An 18,908-nucleotide genomic window follows, 5' to 3' on the forward strand; every position below is an offset into this window, starting at 1 on the left:
CATATGCTTTCTTCACTGCTATTTCTTGAAACTTCTATGTGATTTAAACCTTGATGTCCATTTGTACCAGATCTTACTCTTATTCAACAGGAAGTGGATGCTTTGGAAGAACTAAGCAGGCAGCTTTTTCTGGAAACAGCTGATCTGTATGCTACCAAGGTACAGAGCGAGGAAACAGAAGTGTGGTTTTTATCAGTCTGATTGAAGGGAGAACAAGACTAAATAGCTTTGTAGAGTCTTCTCTGGCCGCACAGCACAAGAGAGAGCTCACAGCTCCAGTATGGCCATGAAGCCCTAAGCGTCGGCTCTTCATGACTTTGCTCCTGCCCCTGGCAGAATTCTTAATGGAACTCTCAGTAATAAAAATTAGTGGGATAGGCAGGAGAGGTTTTTTCAGCATCTAGGAAGGTTCCACCACTTCCTACTGATTCAGGGTCAAGATGGTAGCTCCTCTGACTGCTTTTTATCCCTTTATAAGTTAATAATATTGTAAGAGTGGTACCATAATCTAGCCATGTTTTAAAGGATCCAGACCAAGATGTGATCTAACTCTCCTATGTATACCTAAAATGCCATGTAATTTAAATATGCAGAATTTATTAGTTAAGGTCATTCAAACTATTTTTATCCTTTTTAAGGATCATTTCGTTGGAAGAGCCATAATATAGAGGTAACATAGACTTTGAAGACAGACTTGAGCCTCAGTTCCCCTACTCACTAGCAAGTTATCTAACCCCCAGAAGCCTTGGGTTTCTCCTCTGTAAGATTAAGATAATAGAACATGTAAGAGTTGTTATCAAAATTAAAGTAGATAATATAAGGTGTTTGTCCCAGTTTGGTGCTTAAAGTAAGTGTTCAAGAACTGTTGCTCAATAGTATTATTTCAGTATTATGAATATCATGTGTGGGTGTTTCACTCTGGCAAAACAGTGAGTCATAGAGGCAGGAATGTTCTGGTTGAGTAAAGGTTTACATTTTGCTGAGTCTAACCATGTTTTGTATTTGTTTTCCCCCAGGAGAGAATAGAATATTCCAAAACTTTTAAGGGAAAATACTTTAATTTTCTGGGTTACTTTTTCTCTATTTACTGTGTCTGGAAAATTTTCATGGTAAGTATATTAGTTTTAACTGTCAGGGTTTAGGTTATTTTCCCTGGTAATGGCAGAGAGAAAAGTAGGTTTGACTAAGGCACTGAACTAAATTCTAAATCCAGTGGAGTCAACAGAGAATCCTGTCTTTCACATCCCTGAGCCTGACTCTCCCCCCTTTTCTTTTTAAAGATTTTTTTTTTATTTTTTTAAATATTTTTATTTATTTCTAGGAGAGAGAGAGACAGCGTGAGCAGGGGAGGGTCAGAGAGAGAGGGAGAAACAGACTCTGAAAAAGGCTCCAGGCTCTGAGCTGGCAGTCAGCACAGAGCCAGACGAGGGGCTCGAACCCAAGAACCACGAGATCATGACCTAAGCGAAAGTCGGATGCTTAACTGACTAAGCCACCCAAGCACCCAAGCGTCCCTCTTTTTAAAGATTTTTTTTTTAATGTTTGTTTATTTTGAGGGAGATGGAGGGAGCACAAGCTGAGGAGGAGCAGAGAGAGGGGGAGAGAAAATCCCAAACAGCCTCCACATTGTCAATTCTGAGCTCGAAGCAGGGCGCGATCTCATGGACCAGGAGATCATGACCTGAGCCGATCAGGAGCTGGACACTTAACCGACTGAGCCACCTAGGTGTCCCCCTCATCTCATTTTTAGGTCACCTAGAAAAGAGGGATTGTATTTTTCTTCAATCAGAAATCGTCAGGTCTTAGGTTATAAACTACATGAAGGGAATACAAAGGTTTTGTATTTTACGCTCTGCTTTCCATATTACCCATGAGTGTATCTGTGTAACACAATTCCTACCTTCAGCTCAGAACAGAAACTCCTCCTTTTTAATAATCTGTATATACCTAAAAATCTTAAATCCAAAGCAAATTCTGAACGCTATTTCTATAGATAAATTCATCTCATGTGGCACTCTCAATGCTCTATTCTTTATGTGCCTTTTATGTACATCCATTTTGTGGCTCAACTGTAGGTATTCATGGATTTCAGTGTGGTTACAGAAAAGGCTGATTGGACTTTCTCCTTTGGTGACTTTCCTGCTGGGGCTGTGTTTGCACAAAGAGGGGCTCTGTCAGCTCGTTAATTTTGATCAGTATAGATGAATGGAAGATTCTGGATTTTAATGGATCTAATGTTAAAATAAGTTGATGTCAGTGCCTATTCAGAGGACATTTTAAAATCTTGATTCATTCAGAGGATAGCTGAGCTACTAAAAAAAAAAAAAGTTTTTCCCAAGATGGAGCCTTGAGAGAAGCATATCATTTTTTATCAGCTTTACTCAGGTGTAATTGACATTCAGTAAACTGCACATAGTTAAAGGGGACAGTTGGGTAAGTTTTGACCTATGTATACACTTGTCCAACAGCTATCGCCACACTTTGGAGAGAGAACATATCTGTCCGTCAGTTCCAAAGTTTCCTTGTACCCCCTTGTACTGTCTCTCTCATGTGTCCCCAGGGAACCACTTAGATTTTCTAGAATTTTATATAAATAGAATCTTATTTATGTACCTTTTTCTGTCTGGCAGCTTTTACTCTGCATAATTACCTGATGTTTCATGCATGTGATCGTGTGATCGATAGTTTCTTCTTCTCATTGCTAGGTAGTATTCCATTGTATTGTAAATCATTGTACCGTAATTTATTTATCTACTCACCTGTTGATGGGTATTTGTTTCCACTCTGGGGATGTTACAAATAAAGATGCTATGAACGTCTGTGGACAGGTTTGTATGTGGACATGTGCTCTCTTTCCTCTTAGGAGAAAACACTTAGGCTCGGTCACATGGCTGATATAGGTTAAACTTTTGAAGAAATGGCCCAACTTTTCCAAAGAGGTTCTACCATATTACGTTCCCACCTGCAGTGTTTGAAAACTTAGTTTACTGCATATCCTTGCAGACATTTTGTAGCCAGTCTTTTAGACATTCTAATAGCTATGAGGTGGTATTGAATTGTTTAATTTGCATTTTCCTCATGCCTGATGTTGAACAACTTTTCGTGTGTTGATTTGCCACCTGTATATTTGGGGGAGGAGGTATCTATTTGCCATTTTTTAAATTAGGCTTCTTTTTTATTGGGTTTTGCAAAGTTTTCACTACATTCTGGAAACCCTTTATCAAATGCAATTTTCACATAGATTTTCACCATATCCTCTCCCAGTCACTGACTTGGCTTGTCACTGTCTTAAGTGGTGTCTTTCAAAGAATTGAAGTTTTTAATTTTGATGAAGTCTGCTGTATCTTTTGTTTCCTGTTACGGGTTATGCTTTTGGTGTCCTCTCTAAGGAATCGTTGCCTAACCCAAGGTCACAAAGATTTTTTTCATGTTTTATCCTATAAATCTTATAGCTTGAGGTTTTTACATTTTTAACTCATCTGGAGTTAATTTTATCATATGATGTTGGAGTAGGAATCCAAGTTCATTTTTTTCATATAGATCTCCACTTGGTATAGCTCTAGTTGTTGAAAAGATTATCCTTTCTCCATTGAATTAACTTGGCAATTTTGTCAAAAACCAATTGACCACACATGGGTTGGTCTGTATCTGTACTGTTCTTTCCTATGGATATGTATGTTAGTAAGTCTTGAAATAAATAATACTCCTTTTTTTCTCCTTTTTTTAAAATTTGTTTTGGCCATTCTGTGCCCTTTGCATTTCCATATGAATTTTAGAATGAGCTTTTAAATGCTGCTAAATACAAAAAGATCTGCTGAAATATGTATTAGAGTGTCACTGAATCTTCAGATCGGTTTGAATGAGAGTTGACATCTTAATATTGAGTCTTCCAGTTCATAAACACAGTGTAACCCTCCATTTATTTGGATCTTCTGTAGTTTTCACTCAGCATTGTTTATAGTTTTTTTTTAGTGTACGGATCTTTTTCATCTTCCATCAGATTTATCTCAAACATTTACCATTTTGGTGCTCTTATAAATGGGAATGTTTTTGGAGTGCCTGGGTGGCTTAGTTGGTTAAGCGTCTGACTTTCGCTTAGGTCATGATCTCACGGTTCATGGGTTCGAGCCCCGCGTCGGGCTCTGTGCTGACTGCCAGCTCAGAGCCTGGAGCCTGTTTCAGTCTGTGACTCCCTCTCTCTCTGACCCTCCCCTGCTCATGCTGTCTCTCTCTCTGTCTCCTAGAAATAAATAAACATTAAAAAATAAATAAATAAATGGGAATGTTTTTATGATTTCAGTTTCTGAGTGTTACTGGATACACAGTTGTATCTCGTGTAATTATACAGATACGCAATTGATTCTTGTCTGTTGATTTTATATCTAGCAACCTTGCTACACCCGCTTATTCTAAAAGTTATTATAGATTTCATAGGATTTTTTCTACATAGACAGTTCTCTGCAAATACAGTTGTGCTTCTTTATCTCCTTTCTGGATGCCTTTTATCTCTTCCCTCCCCTCCCCCTCCCGTCCTGTCCCATCTTTCCTCTCCTCCTTCGGCCACATCAGCCCAAAGCCCCACAATTAAACAAGTGGGAAGAGCAGTCACCCTGATCTTGTCCCTCATCCTGATGCCATTAAGTATGGTGTTAGCTTTTTTCTAGATGCCCTTTATCAGGTTGAGGAAGTCCCTTCTACTCCTAGTTTCTTGAGTATTTTTAATCATGAAAGCATGTTTGATTCTGTCAAATGCTTTTTCTGCAACTATTGAGAGGACCGTATGATTTTTCCTTTTTTAGTTGGCTGATATAGTTAAGTTACATTGATTCATTTTTTTTTTAAATATTAAACTGGCCTTGCATTCTTGTAATGAACTTTGCTTGCCCATGGTGTGTTATCCTTTTCCATTTTCTTAAGAATTTTTGCATCAGTGTTTATGAGGAATATCAGAGTGTGGTTTTCTTGTAATGTCTTTGGCTTTGGTATCAGAGTAATGCTAACCTTAGAAGTGAAGTTGAGAAGCATTCCTTCCTCTTCCAGTTAGGGGAAGAGTTGATGTGGAATTATTCTTTCTTTCTTAAACGTTTGGTGAAATTCACTAGTGAAGGCATCTGGATCAAGAGTTGTCTTTGCGGGAAACGCTTTGAACTACAGATTTAATTTAATAGATGTAAGGTTTATTCAGAATATCTATTTCTTTTGAATGAGCTTTTGCAATTTGTGTCCATTTTTATTGAAGTTGTCTGATTTATTAGCATGATTGCTCTTACTATATCTACATATATATCTTTAAGTTTATTTTGAGAGAGACTGTGCGAGTGCGGGAGGGGCAGAGAGAGAATCCTGAGTAGGCTCCACACCACCAGCACAGAGCCCAGTGTGGGTCTCGAACTCACAAACCATGAGATCATGACCTGAGCCAAAACCAAGAGTTGTACACTTAACCGACTGAGCCACGCAGGCTACCCCACTGTTAGTAAATCTATAAAATCTGTAGTAATGTCACCCTTCTCATTCACTTTTTATATAACAGCTTATTGAGATATTCACATACAATTCACTGCTTTTGTGTACAGTTGGTGGTTTTTAATATATTCACAAGGTGCATACACCAACACAATCATTTTTTTTTTTTTTTTATTACCCCAAAAAGAAACTCCATACCAATTGGCAGTCATTCTTTATTTCTCTTCCAGCTTTAAGGAAGCACTAATTTATTTTATGTCTCTATGGATTTCATGTTCTGGACATTTGTATATACGTTGGATCATACAATATGTGGTTTTTTTGTGACTGGCTTCTTAGGATAGTTTTTGTAAGTTTCATCAATATTGTAGTCTCTGTCAATACTTCATTTCTTTATATGGCTGAATAATAGTCATTCCATTATATGGATTTACCGCATTTTATTTGCTCACCCACCAGTTGAAAGATATTTGGGTTGGCGTGCTGTTGGGAGCATTCGTGTATAAATTTTTACATGGACATAATGTTTTCATTTCTCTTAAGTATATACCTGTAAAAGTAAAATTGCTGAGTCACATGCTAACTATATGTTTAACCTTTTGATAAGCAGCCAGACTGCCAGGCTGTTTTCCAAAGCAGCTGCGCCAGCTTGCATTGCCAGCAGCAGTGTGACGATTGCAATTTCTCCACATGCTCACCAGCACTTATTGTCTATCTTTTTTATTAGAGTCATGCTAGTGGATGTAAAGTGATATTCACACTTAATATTGGTAATTTGTGTTTTTTATTTTTTCCCCTGATCAGTCTGGATCAAGGTTTATCAATTTTATTGAACTGCCCAAAGAACCAGCTTTTGGATTGAGTTCTATATTGTTTTTCTGTGTTCTTTTTTATCGACTTCTGCTCTGATCTTTACGATTTCTATTTTTCAGCTTATTTTGAGTCTTTTTCTAATTTTTTAAAGTGCAAGCTAAGATTCTTGAGTCAGAGCTTTTAATATAGGTGTTTTGGTGCTATAAATTTTTTGCTAAGCATCTCACAAAATATAGCATTTCTTACATGTATTGTATTTGTATTTCATTCAGTTCAAAATATTTATAATTCCTCTTTGACTCATGGGTTATTTAGAAGTATGTTATCAAATATTTGGGGATCATAGAAATATCATTCTGTAATTGATTTCTAATTTAATTCCATGTGCTCTGAGAACATGCTTTGTAGATTTGAATCTCTTCAAATTTATTGAGACTTATTTTCTGCCCATAATATGTTCAACCATGGCCAGTATCCATCCCGTGTGCACTTGAGTAGAATGTGTATTTTGCTCTTGTTGGCTGGAATATTCTATAAGTGTCAATTAGGTCAAATTGGTTGATAGTGTTGTTAAAGTTTTCTGTATCCTTGCTGATTTTTCTATCTTAGTTATTGAGAGGAGGTGATGAAATTTCAAACCATTGTTGTGGATTTGTCTATTTCTTTTTTTAGTTCTATCAGTTTTTGCTTCCTATTTTTTTTTCTTAATTATAATTAACATACAATGTTAATTTCAGGTGTACAACATATTTGGGTCAACAATTCTACACATTACTGAGTGCTCACTACAGAAAGTATAGTCCCCATCTGTTGCCATACCATGTCATACAATATCATAGACCATATTCTCTATGCTGTTCATTGTATCTCCGTGACTTATTTATTTTATAACTAAGAATTTATGCCTCTTAATCCCCTTTATCTATTTCACCCATTCCTTTACTTACCCCTCCCCCCCCCCCGCAACCATCAGTTTGTTATCTGTTTTTAAGAGTCTGTTTACTTGTTCCTTTCTTCCTTTGTTCCTTTGTTTTGTTTTTAAGATTCTGCATACAAGTAAAATCAGGTGTCATTTCTTTCCTTGTCTGACTTATTTCACTTAGCATAGTACCCTGTAGGACCATCCATGTTGTTGCAAATGGCTAGACCACATTCTTTTTTGTGGCTGAATAATATCCCCTTGTATAAATACATCATGTCTTTTTATCCATTCATCTATTAATGGGCACTTGGGTTACTTCTGTATGTCAGCTGTTGTAAATAATGCAGTAAATATTAGGGGTGCATATAGCTTTTCAAGTTAGTGTTTTCAGGGGCGCCTGGGTGGCTTAGTCGGTTAAGCGTCCGACTTTCACTTAGGTCATGATCTCACGGTTCGTGGGTTCGGGCCCCGCGTCGGGCTTTGTGCTGACTGCCAGCTCAGAGCCTGGAGCCTGTTTCAGTCTGTGACTCCTTCTCTCTCTGACCCTCCCCTGTTCACGCTGTCTCTCTCTCTCTCCTAGAGATAAATAAAACACTTAAAAAAAAAAATGTTAGTGTTTTCATATTCTTTCAGTAAATACCCAGTAGCAGGATTACTGGATCATAGGATATTTTTATTTTTAATTTTTTGAAGAACCCCCATACTGGTTTCCACAGTGGCTGTACCAATTTACGTTCCCACCAACACTGCATAAGGGTTCCTTTTACTCCACATCCTTGCCAACGCTTGTTATTTCTTGTCTTTTTTTATTCTAGGCATTCTACCAGGTGTAAGGTGAGGTCTTATCGTGGTTTTGATTTTCATTTCCCTGATGACTAGTAATGTTGAACAACTTTTCAAGTGCCTGTTGGCCATCTGTTTGTCTTCTTTGGAAAACTGTCTCTTCAATTCCTCTGCGCATTTTTTAATTGGATTGTTTGTGTTTTGGGTGTTGAGTTGCGTAAGTCCTTTATATTTTTTGGATATCCCTTATCAGATATATCATCCGCAAACGCCTTTTCCCATTCAGTAGGTTGCCTTTTCATTTTGTTGATGGTTTCCTTCACTGTGCAAAAGCTTTTTACTTTAGGGTAGTCCTAGTAGTCACTGTTTGCCCTTGTTTCTCCTGCCTTCATAGTTACAAAAATGTTGCTGTGGCCAATGTCAGAGTAATTACTGCCCATGTTTTCTTCTAAGAGTTTTATGGTTTCAGATCTCATATTTAGATTTGTAATACACTTTTAGTTTATTTTTGTATGTAGTATAAGAAAGGGGTCCAGTTTCATTCTTTTGCATATAGCTGTCCAGTTCTCCCAGCACCGTTTATTGAAGACCGTCTTTGCCCCAGTGTATATTCCTGCCTCCTTTGTCATAGATTAATTGACCATATAAGCATGGGTTTGTTGCTGGGCTCTCTAGTTCCATTGGTTTATGTGTCTGTTGATGTGCCATTACCATACCGTTTTGACTACTGTAGCTTAGTAGCGTATCTTGAACTCCATGATTGTGAGACTTCTAACCTTGTTCTTTTTCACGACTGCTTTGGTTGTTCAGGGTCCTCTGTAGTTCATACAAATGTTAAGATTATTCTGGTTCTGTGAAAAATACACTTGGTACTTAGATAGGGATCGCTGGAATCTATAGATTGATATGGGTGGCATGGACATTTCAACAATACTAATTGTTCCAGTCCACAGGCACCAAATAAGTTTTCAATTGTTTTTGTTGCCTTCAGTTTCTTTCATCAGTATTTTATAGTTTTCAGAGTATAGGTCTTTTACCTCCTTGTTTAAGTTTATTCTCAGATTATCTTTTTGGTGCAGTTGTAAGTGGGATTGTTTTCTTAATTTCTCTTTCTTCTTTCATTATTAGTGTATAGAAACACACCCAATTTCTGTATATTGGTTTTGTACCTGCAACTTTACTGAATTTATTTATAAGTTCTAATAGTTTTTGATGGAGTCTGTAAGGTTTTCTATATATATTAATATGTCATCTGCAATCAGTTTAACTTCTTCCTTATCATTCTGAATACTTTTTATTTCTTTTTCTTATCTGACTGCTGGAACTAGGACTTCTGATATTAATATTGAATAAAAGTGAGGAGAGTGGACATCCTTGTCTTCTTCCCAATCTTAAGAGGAAAAGCTCTGTTTTTCATCATTTAATATGGTATTCGGTGTACATTTTTTCATATATGGCCTTAGTAGGCTGACGTTTGTCCCTCTAAATCCACTTTGTTCCCTCTAAAACCACTTATCATGAATGGATGTTGTATTTTCTCAAATGCTTTTTCTGCATCTATTGAGATGAGCATATGGTTTTTATCCTTTATTTTGTTAATGTGGTTTATCATGTTTGATTTGCAAATATTGAATCACCCTGGGTATTCCTGGAATAAGTTCTGCTTGATCATGGTGAACAGGTTTTTTAGTGTATCTGTGTACATCAGAAATATTGGCCTGTAGCATTTTTTTTTTTTTTTTTTTTTTTTGGTAGTGTCTGTCTGGTTTTGGTTTCAGGGAAATGCTGGCCTCATAGAATGAATTTAGAAGTTTCCTTCCTCTTCTGTTTTTTGAAATCATTTGCGAAGAATAGGCATTAACTCCCTTCTTTCTTTCCTCCCTTCCTTTCTGTAGACTTGACAATATTACATTAGTTTAAGGTGTACAACAAGCATGAAATATCTTTCCATTTAGTTGATTCATCTTCACTTTTTTTTCATCAGTGCTTTATAGTTTTCACAGTTTAGGTCTTTCACCTCTTTGGTGTTAAGTCTTTGTTAAATGTTTGGTAGAATTCACTTGTGAAGCCGTCTGATCCTGGACTTCTGTTTTGGGTTTGTTTTTTACTACTAATTGAATTTCATCACTAGTAATTGCTCTGTTTAGACTTTCTTCCTGATTCAGTTTTTGGAAGGTTATATGTTTCTAGGAATTTATCCGTTTCTTCTAGGTTGTCCAGTTTGTTGGCATAGTTTTTCATAATCTCTCATAATCCTTTGTATTTCTGTGCTGTCAGTTGTTACTTCTCCTTTATTTCTGATTTTACTCGAGTCTTCCAGCTTGCTGATCCCTTCTGCCTCCTCTAAAATCTGCCCTTACCTCTAGTGTGTTTTTTTATTTCAATTACTGAATTCTTCATCTCTAGTTCTTTTTTATATTTTTGTTAAAGTTCTCATTGAGGTCATCCATTTTTTTCGCAGGTCCAGTGAGTAGCTTTATGACCATTGCTTTGAATTCTTTATTCAGGCATATTGCCTCTTTCAGTTCGATTAGCTCTTTTGCTGTGATTTTGTCCTGCAGTTTCATTTGGGACATATTCCTCTGTCTCCTCATTTTATCTAGCTCTCTATTTCTGTGTATTGGGGGCCAGTTAGGACTCCTGATCTTGATAGTAATGGCCTTGTGTAGAAGAGGTCCATTGGTTCCCTGTAGTACAGTGTCCCTGGTCACCAGAACCAGATGCTCCAAGGGTGTCTCCTATGTGGGAAACATGTGCCTTACTCTTATGGCTGAGCTGCATTTGCCTTCAGCCCAGTTGGCAGCAATGATCTGCTCTGCCTGCTCTGGGCACGCTGGGCAGGGTTTGGTCCCTGCACAAACAACTAAGAGGCTCAGCTGCTGGAACTATGGGCACTCTGATGTTACCTCTCCCTCTTCCCAAGGTGGCAGTCGCTTTGAAGTGGTGCTGGTCCCTGCTAAGGCTGCTTGTGGGTGGGGCAGGAGCTGTTTTGGAGGGCCATCTGCTGAGGCAGGCAGGTCCCCAGGTGAACATGGGGTCAGAGCACTTGGTACTAGCAAGATAGGTAGAGGGTATTCCCACTGGTGCCCACACGTGTCCGGCTATCTAGGCTGGGGGAGGAGAAGAGAAATGGTGCCCAGCAGTTTTGTTCTTAAAGTCTCCCTGCCCCTCTAGCACATATTGAGATTAATAAATGAATATTCTTCACATATACCCCAGGCACTTTTCAAACTGCTGCTGCTTTGCTGTCTCTTGGGACAAGTTATTTATTCTAGCTCTTCAAGGGCAAGGACTTTGTTTCCTATCAACTTCTGTCTCTTGCAGAGCTAAGCCTTGCTAATTTTTAAAGTATTTGGAGTTCAGCTCTGCTGATTTTAAAAGCTCCCAAAGTTAAGCCCCACTGATTTTCAAAGCCACATTATCACTGGAATTCCTCATCCCCCTGACTGGGGGGTGCCTGGGGTAGGGTCTGATCCTCTTGCTTCTCTGTGCTTGCAGTGTCTCTCCTGTTCGTCGTGGTTAGTTTCGCAGGTAGGCAAGGGTTGGTTTCCAACCATGTCTCAGCCCCTCCTGCCTTTTCACACACTGAAAAGGTGTGGCCTCTCAACAGTTAACAGTGGACGGTCTGTTCTGCCAGTCTTCAGGGGGTTTTCAGAGTAGAGTTAGTGGCACAGAGCTGGCTGTTATCTTGATGTGTTTGAGACACGGTGAGCTCAGTGTCCTCCTACTCTACCATCTTCCTGATACCTCTGCTTCATGTACTTTAAAGTTCTTTTATTTGGTACATATGCCTTTAGTGTCATTTTGAACCCCTTATTGAAATGATCCTTTTATCGTTCTGAAATGACCCTTTTAATCCCTGGCAGTATTTTTTGCTATGAAATCTACTTTGATATTAATACAGACCTTCCAGCTTTCTCTTGATTAGTGTTAGCATAATATATCTTCCCCCATCCTTTCACTTTTAACCTATTTGTATCTTTATATTTAAAGTGGATTTTTGTAAACAACATAGAGTTGGGTCTTGCTTTTTTTATCCAATCTTATAGTCTCTGCCATTTAATTGGCATGTTTAGACTAGGAGTCAGCCATCCACAGCTCACAGGTCAAATCCAACCACCACCTGCCTTTGTAAATAAAGTTTTGCTGGAAAGACAGCCAAGCCCATTCATCTGTGTATCATCTGTGGCTACTATAACTACAGTGTCAGAGTTTAGACCATTTACATTTAATGTGATTATTCATGTGGTTGGGTTGAAAATAACCATGTTATTGTTATGTTTTTTATTTGCCCCATCTGTTCTCTTTTCCATTTTTTCTTTTTTTCTGCCTTCTTTTGGATTATTTTTAATAATTCCATCTGATCTCTTGTTGGCTTATTAGCTATACCCCTCTTTTCATTATTTTAGTGATTGCTCTTAGATCATTCAGAAAATAACCAGAGGGAATGACCCTGGAATTCCTTGCTTTTACTCTAACTGTATCTACCAGAATGTTACCTTTCTGACTTCTGTTAACCAGAGGTATATATGCCATATGCCATAGCCTTTTTTCTCTTTATGCTTGACAGAAAAGATAGGGTACATAAGGACTTTTGTTTGCTTATATGTGAATAACTGTAATAGATGTTTTATATTGATTTAGATGAGAGTAGAATTGCATTTTTAAGAACATCTACCTCTAAGATATATTATATTGATTAATTCATTATTTTGAGTCACTTTTTGAAGTAGTGATTGTTGAGATGCTCTAATATAAAGGTCTGTGTCTTTGCAGGCAACCATTAATATCGTTTTTGATCGAGTTGGGAAAACTGATCCTGTCACAAGAGGCATTGAAATCACTGTGAATTATCTGGGGATCCAATTTGATGTAAGGATTAATTCTGTTTTTGTTCTTCCCATTCTCCTCTGTTTTTTTTTGACATATTCCTATGGCCAGTTTGTAAAGGGCATAAAACCATAAGCGATGGCTGGTACTTATTACTGACTTAGATGCCGATTATTTCTACAGTTCGTCTTCTGCTTTTCGGTAGCCAGCTACCCCTCGCCAGTTTCTCCCCCACCAAATACTGGATACTTCTGTGATATATGATGAGATCTTCAAATCCAAAATGCACTTTTGATTCCTCTAGTAGAAAATTAACTGCTAATTAATGTTCCACATTAAAGTAAAATTACGTCTGCTGTGAAAAATTATCTTTATCAATTAAGGTGGACTTTGAGCTAAAGATGGTAAGTGTAACCCATGCAGTTTTAATCCTCTTCCTACCTGTTTTATAATACCATTATTGTTAAACACTCTTGTCCCGATTTATGTTTTCTGTCTTTATTTATAGAAGACTGTATTTTCCAGATAGATAGTCAGTCAGTCAATGGTTATGGCTGATTAGCACTTTGATAGGAAGACCGGAGTCCTGCATTTAGTCCCTGTGAGGGCCATGTACCTGGGCTAGGATTCTGGTGACAGACTGCAGGCTGCCCCCAGCCATCCTTCTCAGCTGGACATGCGCTAGTAGCTGGATAAAATGAAAATGAACCAGAGCAAACTGAGCTCTCATCCTTGAGAAACAACTCAAAGCACATGTTTTTTGATAATGGATCAGTGGCGTAAACTTTCACATGAAGGAATGTGGTATCTTTCTTTCCTCCAAGTAGTTTATAATTTACACCATAAAATACACCTCACTATTGTTACATACATGTTTTCTTTTCCTCTTTTATCTTTTTTACTGGGCTTAATTATTAGAAGCATTCCTTATCAGTACTTTGTGAGGCTACTTAGCTGCTGTGTGTGTATATATATTTTATCTACAATTCATCTGCATGCTCCACATTTCAGAAAGCTGAATAAGACCTTTAGCTGTTAGTAATAGCAGTCCCCCCGCAGATCCTTCTCAGACCCGAATCAAACACAGGGTTCTAGAACTGCCTTCCACTACGAAGCAGTCCAAGGAGACAAAGGTGTCATCGTGTAATTCCAGTGAATGTCAATTATTTCCTAGACGGTAGCTGAGAATGTTTACATATTCTTTAATTAAAAAAGAATAATTTCTTAAAGTTATGGATGATGAGGGAACTATCATTCACTGATGTTAAAAATAATTTAGCTGCTATTTAATTTCCTTTTAATTCATGCTTTTCACTTAATACATTGAAGCTGCGTCATTAGCTCCCATCTCTGTTTCTTCGGAATGACTAGTGTTATTGTCATCACCTCACTGCACTTGGCTTGCTTCTGGCCTGTCTTGATTAAGTCCTCTTATTAAGATATCCACTGCAGGGGCACCTGAGTGGCTCAGTCCGCTAAGCGTCTGACTCTTGAGTTCAGCTCAGGTCATGATCTCATGGTTGGTGAGTTCAAGCTGCACGTCGGGCTCTGCACTGACAGTGCGGACCCTGCTTGAGATTCTCTCTCTGCCTCTCTCCCCGGCTCATGCTTCCTCTCTCTCTCTCTGTCAAATAAATAAACATTACAAGAAAAAAAAGCTATGCACAGCCATCTTCCTAGATGTTATAACTGCACTTTACTCACTTTCTTCCCTCCCTTAAACCTTTTTTTTAATCAGGTAGGACCTAATGAAGTTCTCTCTCCCAGTCACATAAGCGATCAGGATACATCAAAAGAATAGCCTTCACGTGTCTCTTAGCAGAGATTTCACAGACACTTTTCCTTCTTTCTGTGGTGGCAGGTGAAGTTCTGGTCTCAACACATTTCCTTCATTCTGGTTGGAATCATCATTGTTACATCTATCCGAGGACTGCTGATCACTCTCACCAAGGTATGTTGGATCACTGGGTCCGAATTACTCATTGCTTAATTCCATGTGGCACCACGAGATAATTTTACCTAATTAAGATTTCTGCCTTCCATGTTCTTAAACAGTCACAAATAGTTGGATTTACAGCCTCCACCCATCAGATGAGTACATTTAGCAAAGGTCATAGAATGAGATCAGGGTCTGTTTTGCTCACTGAGATGGCACCAGCATCTGGGAACAGAAATCGGCAAGTGGTAGGTATTCCAGGGATACTTCGAATGGATGAAGAAGATAGGTATTTGAGGTTAGAATAATGGTGAGGGTCCTTTGTAAGGAGGACAGGGAAGTAGGAGAAGCAGAATGTTTGGCTATTTTCTGATCAACACAGGAAGGCTTCATGGAGGCAGAAGGTAAATTTTCTCTTGGAGAAGAGGTAAGGATCTCAAGATCCAAGAGTTGTTTGAACGAAATGAGTGAAGAGGTTGGGAGGGGAGGAGAAGGGATCTCCAGGCATCTAGCACAATTTTGGGAAGAGCTCAGGAGCGTAGTAGTAATTATAAGGGCTTGGAGTGGCCTGGAGTGGTCTGTTTTAATGTCTTATGGTGATATGAAAGTCATATGTATCACATAGTATCTGAAAAACTTGATCGCAATTGAAGTCCCTTCATGCCATAATGTAATTCTTAAAACCACCAATGATCCCTCTGGGCACAAAGTAGCTGGACCCTTTTCCAGCAGTCTGTTCCTCTTCTTCATAGCATTAACTATATCAGCTATTCTGTACGGGATTGCTGCATGGAAGAGACTTTTTAATTTTTTTTAACGTTTATTCATTTTTGAGAGAGCATGAGCAGGGGAGGGGCAGAGAGAGGAGACACAGAATCCTTAGCAGGCTCTGAGCTGTCAAACACAGAGCCCGACATGGGGCTCAGACCCACGAACTATGAGATCATGACCTGAGCTAAAGTCAGACACTTAACCGACTGAGCCCCCCAGGTGCCCCAGAAGAGACATTTCTAATTGTTAATCATGCTACTTAACGTTCTTGACACAAGAGTCTTGCAGTGCTGCGTAAACTCTTCTCCCTTTCTTGGCAGTTCTTTTACGCCATCTCTAGCAGCAAGTCCTCCAACGTCATTGTCCTGCTGTTAGCACAGATAATGGTAAGTTTCACTAGCTTATGCTTACGACTCTAAACGGCCAGAAGTGTTTTCCTACTTCCAAATATTTTAACAATTCCCTTTGGTTCCCCAACCACACCCGAAATGACTCCTGGATGAATTTGTTTATCTGCTAGGGCATGTACTTCGTCTCCTCCGTGCTGCTGATTCGAATGAGCATGCCTCTAGAGTATCGTACCATCATCACCGAGGTCCTGGGGGAGCTCCAGTTCAACTTCTATCACCGTTGGTTCGATGTGATCTTTCTGGTCAGTGCCCTCTCCAGCATCCTGTTCCTCTATTTGGCTCACAAACAGGCGCCAGAGAAGCCCATGACACCCTGAACTCCTGCCTCTCACAGGCTGCGACAGGCCAGTCAGAACTTGGATAGAAGAGGGAAAATGGAGGGGACCAGGGCCTAACATTTTTTAAACAACCAAAACACTGAGGTAGCAGATTCTACCTCCAGCTTCTGCCTTCCTCCTCAGACGATACTGTGGCCGTGTAGCATTAGCTAGAACGCGAGAGCGTGAAGTAACTCAGGTCAGCACTCCGCAGAGAGCATCCCGTGTGGGTCTGAGGCTGACCTGGCAATGGCAGAAGACGGTGAGAAAGAGCCAAGAAACTAGTTTGGGGAGAACACACGGGAACTCTAGGGCAAGGGGAAGTCCGAGGTGGCTGGGCCACACACACGGGATTTCTGTCAAGGCTCACGTGGAGGAGGTGATGGCTTCCCCTTAAGACTGACAATCATTAAAATCAGATTGTAACCCTTTGGCCTTAGCTTCATTTTATCGAGGAGAGCTTGGTAATGTGCTTGTGTGATCTAACGGGAATTGGCATCCCCCCAGCCGACCTCTGCCCCATAAAAATAACCGGTAGGTTATTGGTTCTTATCTGGGGACAGGATGGTGTGCTACTGAAATAGATTCTACCGAGAGGTCAAGTATACCCTCTTTATTAATTTCCTTTCCAGTCAGTGTTATTTGAGTGTGAATTACTGTACATTCAATTTGGTGATGTTGTGTTTTGTTTTCTTTCCCTCTGCCCCCTCATGCTGTGGGGTAAAACAATTATTGTTAATGGGAATAAGTTTTCCTCTTCTAGCCCCTGCTTTCTCCATCTGTGAAAGGAAAATGTTGGAAAGTTTATAGAACATTCAGAAACGCACTTTAAGGAAATCCAGAATTTTACTACCAAGAAGTCTTTAAGATCTCATTCTGAATTTTATTGTGTTTTTGGACTTCCAGAGGCAAAATGAAGGTGAAAGCACAAAAGCAAGTTTACCAAAAACAAAAGCACTGTTAAGGTTTTATCAGCTAACAGGGAGGACTCGAGAACACTCTAACGGCATTCTTAATGGCATCTGTTTTAACAACCACATCATTCTTACAAAACCACAATTTCATAGGCTTATCTGCTTGGATACTAGAGTGAACTCTCACATGTACAGATTTATGAATCATTTTTGGTGCTCCAGGAGCCTATAGAATTAAGAGATATCATCATACAAAGAAATGTAAAGTTGAAGCTTGAAGGAGATCAGTTGAGTCGGGTTCCTTCCTTAAGTTGACCATAAATAAGCCATCTAGTGCAGTATCTGCCCCCGAGACAAATGACAACAGTTGCCTGTGATGACCCGGTTCCCAGAGGAGTTCTCTAACCGAGACAGTTAATGGGTGGCAGCTCATTCCTTGGGACAGGACTCTTCCTGAACCCCCAGAAACAGCCATCAGCCAAAACCACAGTTTGCTCTCATCACATCTCTGTATCTTCAGAATCGGAAGAAGAATGTGAGGCTGTACTGTGTGCCTGTGCAAAGGAAAACAAAAGATCTGTAAGTGCGAGTGTGGGTGTCACCAGTTGCATGACTTAAGGCAGGGAGTAGAGTCACTTGCTAGAAGCCAGGTAACCTGAATTTTACACTTGGCTTTGTTTCCGGCATGCTGACACTAACCAGTTTAAGGCCTACAGCTCTTTTCTATAAAGCTAGCCTAGTCCTATAATTGACTTGCTGTTGAACCACGACTGAACTTTTTAAAGACAACTAGAATGCTTTCTTTGTTAAGCAATCAAGAACGCAAGGTCAGTGTGTGCTGTGATCTGAATATATGTCTCCAAAATTCATATACTGAAATACTAATCCTAAGATCAGGTGATGATATTAGGAGGTAGGACCTTTGGGAGGTGATTAAGTCATGAGGGCAGAGTCCTTGTGATTGGGTTTAAGATCTTATAAAAGGGGCCCTTCTCTGGACCCCAAAGCTGCCATTGCCCTGATCTTGGACTTGCCAGCCTTCAGAACTGTGAGAAATAAATCTGTGTTGTTCATAAGCCACCTAGTGTATGGTCTTTTATCACAGCACCTCAGATGCAGTGTGCATTCGTTAACAAATAGTACTTAATTTATATTACCAATAATTAATTGTAAAGAGTAGAATTAAAGGTAACAGAAGAAAGAATGATACAAAAGACTTATCAAGGAATTTAATCCAAATACAGAAAAATGCTCATTCCTCCCTAGCAGTACACCACCAGTTATTTTTTTCTTTTTTAATTTCTAGGAGAGAGAGAAACAGCATGAGCAGGGGAGGGTCAGAGAGAGAGGGAGTCACAGACTGAAACAGGCTCCAGGCTCTGAGCTGGCAGTCAGCAAAGAGCCCGACGCAGGGCTCGAACCCACAGACCGCGAGATCATGACCTAAGCGAAAGTTGGACGCTTAACCGACTAAGCCACCCAGGCGCCCCCGCCACCAGTTATCTTAAAACCATGTTCTCTAAAACATCACCATCCACTTTCATGCTTACCATTAACCAGGCACTGCTGGCAGTACTGTAATAGTCCTAATAATCCTAATAACAACCCTACAAACCCTCCTTGTTTTACAGATGGGGAAAGTGAGGCAAAGAGAGAATAAATCCGTTTGCCCAAGGATGTTAAGTGACAGAACCAGAATTTGTACATAGCTAGTCTGATTCACGTTCTGCTGGTGGGTCCATTATA

At 39.4% G+C, this 18,908-nt stretch overlaps 2 protein-coding genes across 4 annotated transcripts in view; one reads left to right on the forward strand and one right to left on the reverse strand.

The window, feature by feature from the left end:
- The window catches only part of LOC120220705 (Golgi pH regulator), a 57,859-nt gene extending 40,531 nt beyond the window's left edge, over positions 1–17,328 (forward strand). Inside the window, exons 9-14 of the mRNA XM_039217858.1 lie at positions 71–159; positions 1,017–1,109; positions 12,761–12,856; positions 14,676–14,765; positions 15,842–15,907; positions 16,042–17,328. Of these exons, the coding sequence (XP_039073789.1) occupies positions 71–159; positions 1,017–1,109; positions 12,761–12,856; positions 14,676–14,765; positions 15,842–15,907; positions 16,042–16,248 (641 nt within the window). The 3' untranslated portion in view covers positions 16,249–17,328. The remainder of the gene's footprint in view (positions 1–70; positions 160–1,016; positions 1,110–12,760; positions 12,857–14,675; positions 14,766–15,841; positions 15,908–16,041) is intronic.
- The window catches only part of PDZK1 (PDZ domain containing 1), a 41,760-nt gene continuing 39,957 nt past the window's right edge, over positions 17,106–18,908 (reverse strand). For all 3 annotated transcript variants that reach the window (XM_039217857.1, XM_039217856.1, XM_039217855.1), the window contains one exon: positions 17,106–17,716. In XM_039217857.1, coding sequence (XP_039073788.1) covers positions 17,663–17,716 — 54 coding nt within the window. In that variant the 3' untranslated portion in view covers positions 17,106–17,662. The remainder of the gene's footprint in view (positions 17,717–18,908) is intronic.

The sequence above is a fragment of the Hyaena hyaena genome, unplaced genomic scaffold (assembly GCF_003009895.1).
Source record: "Hyaena hyaena isolate Hyena2069 unplaced genomic scaffold, ASM300989v1 scaffold_725, whole genome shotgun sequence".
NCBI lineage: Eukaryota > Metazoa > Chordata > Mammalia > Carnivora > Hyaenidae > Hyaena > Hyaena hyaena.